General features: G+C 32.5%; 1 protein-coding gene across 1 annotated transcript; it reads right to left on the bottom strand.

The window, feature by feature from the left end:
* Positions 1 to 380: 380 nt before the first annotated feature.
* Positions 381 to 1,592, bottom strand: LOC137401895 (P2X purinoceptor 4-like). The gene has a single exon (XM_068088372.1). It carries the CDS (start codon positions 1,590 to 1,592, stop codon positions 381 to 383), a length of 1,212 nt encoding a protein of 403 aa, XP_067944473.1.
* Between the last annotated feature and the right edge of the window lie 1,034 nt (positions 1,593 to 2,626).

Below are 2,626 nucleotides of genomic sequence, written 5' to 3'. Positions count from 1 at the left end.
CAAAACACTAATTTTCCCATACCAGCGGACAAAAGAAACCAAAGTTAACAAAAAAGACAGGAACAGAATTTGTTATTAATTTCCAATATAAAAGTTAAAAATAATCTCAAAATACTAACATTATTATGTGAGCTTAATGGACATTAAAAGTTTAGTAATTTTAGTGCATAGGTTATACAAGCTGGTTGCTGAGTAAAAGATAGAAGGTAGGAAAATCATGCAGCATCAATGTAATTTTTACTACTATAAAAATAAACAGTTATTAACAGTGCTATTGGTTTATCACTTCAAGCAAAAAGTATTTCGAATGGCATCTGTTATTGTTCATCAGCAACCTCAAGCCTGGAGCATGATGCTGGATCATGCTGGTCATTTCTCTCTTAGGCTGTATCCGTTTCTCTCTTTGTAAATGTTATTGTAGGATCCTTGGTCTGTGACTGAAAGTATTTTCTGTGTTTATGCAAGTAAAACAAAACAATTTCAGGAATAATTGAGGCAATGCTAAACAGCGCTAACGCCGAACCAACATTTAGAGCAAAAGTAACAAAGTCAAAGGCTCGTGCTACAGCATCCGTACGAAGAACAAAGAGGATGCCAAAAGCTTTGATAAGTTCGCGCTTTTCTGTTCCATTTTCCTTAAAATAATGAGCATAGTGAAATTTGTATCCAGGAGATGTAGCCGTGCCATGAAGGTTGTCAAGGCGGGTGAACTTGTAAGTTGGTTTACAGTCGCTTTCATCGTGGTCATAGTTGCAATCCCATTTTACTGTTATGGATATCACCCCACCTTTGACAGCCATTTTTGTAAACGATTTTTCATCTTCATCGTGATCAGCTTTTTGAGATTTTCTGTCCGCCATGCCGGCAATAGTTTGAATTCGAAAGATTGGGCAGTAGGGGTCATTATCAGGGTCATAGCGGCAGCCATTGCTCAGCTTATCATAAGAAACTGACTCAATAAGGTTACTTCTTCCTTTGTCAAAGTGTGGAAAGTAGACATGGTTTTTAATAAACACTGTGAAGTTATGAATGTAGTTTAATACTGATTTTGTACCATTATTAGGCAAAGTTTCATCTTCAGAGGGACACCAAGCCTCTACCATGCAGTATCTGGTGGTCTTATTACATTTACCTATGCTCATTCCATTAACCTTGTGATATGGCTCTCCTGCAGGCCAGCAGTTGTCATCTGTTAGACACTTTGTGGAAACATCACGTTGGGATGAACACTGAGAATGAACTTGATTATCTGTTACGATGAAGTTGGTCGTTACAAAAAAGGAATTTGCTTCTTGTGATGGTATCCGTAAGTCAGCAGCATCCCAGAGTCGTCTTTCTTTCGGTGTTAACTTTGAGTCACTAAATGCAACTCCCTTGAGTTTTGTAGTAAACGCTGAGATAACTTCTGTTTCCATGTATTGATATTGATGCTGGATAATGAAGATATAAACGAGTATAGTAGCAAAGATAGCTGTTTTGACTATCCAATTAATAGAGCCGACACACTTTGTTTCGAGACTAATCTTCTTTGTCGTCTCATAAGTAAATACGACTGACTTTGCTTTTGAAAACAGTTGTGTGATGAACTTCATGGTTTGCTTCTGTGCCTCCCTGGTTTTAAAATGTTATCTACAATTATTAATAAATATTATATAATCAGGATGACTGACCAGGATGAGTATTGTAGCTCAAATTTAATTTCAACCATCGAATGGGCATGTCAGAAAAGAAAAAAAGATTTAAAAAAATGTATCTGCAACATAGCACTGAAATTTGATAGCATATCTCTTCGTCACGCATCGTGAGATGACAATTTTATGCTTAGCTTTTGCCTAGTTTACTCTCTCCGTAATATTTTTTGCAAATATATATATATATATAACTTTATTGGCAATAATTTCATTTCAAATAGAGATGTTTTTTATACTATGCCAAACAAGGCAACAGTTGGCCACTAAAATCAAATAATTAGTTTGACATATGGTGTTTAAAATGTCTTTTTCTGCTAAGATAATGAAAATTAGATGAAAGACTGTTAAAGATATATTTATATATAAATATATATTTATTTGAAAAATTATTCTGAAGAATGTAAACTTTTAGTAATTGCACTACAAATTTGTTTCGTGTGATGCACTCATCAGACGCGATTGTACTAAAATGAGAAGCTTTCTCTTTTTATATCCTTTTGCACCTGCTTTTAGTTAATATATATGTATATATATGTATATATACATATATATATATATATATATATATATATATATATATATATATATATATATATATATATATATATATAGTGGTCAGGCGATAAAGTTTCAACTTAGAAGTCTCACTAATTCTTTCATAATTCTTTACAACATTTATAATATATATCTTTTGAGATAGTAAATATATATATATATATATATGTATATATATATGTATATATTACATACGTGTATTAATATATATATATATATATTTACTATCTCAAAAGATATATATTATAAATGTTGTAAAGAATTATGAAAGAATTAGTGAGACTTCTAAGTTGAAACTTTATCGCCTGACCACTTTTCCACTTTTAATGCTTCATGAAGCTGAAACCTTTAAAGAAATCGCTCCCCCAACATCCAATCTT

Source organism: Watersipora subatra, chromosome 8 (assembly GCF_963576615.1).
Source record: "Watersipora subatra chromosome 8, tzWatSuba1.1, whole genome shotgun sequence".
Taxonomy (NCBI): Eukaryota; Metazoa; Bryozoa; class Gymnolaemata; order Cheilostomatida; family Watersiporidae; genus Watersipora; species Watersipora subatra.
This window is presented reverse-complemented; position numbering and strand designations above follow the sequence as displayed.

Coding starts and splice junctions, on each gene's coding strand:
- LOC137401895 (XM_068088372.1), bottom strand. CDS start 1,592: ATGAAGTTCATCACACAACTGTTTTCAAAAGCAAAGTCAGTCGTATTT.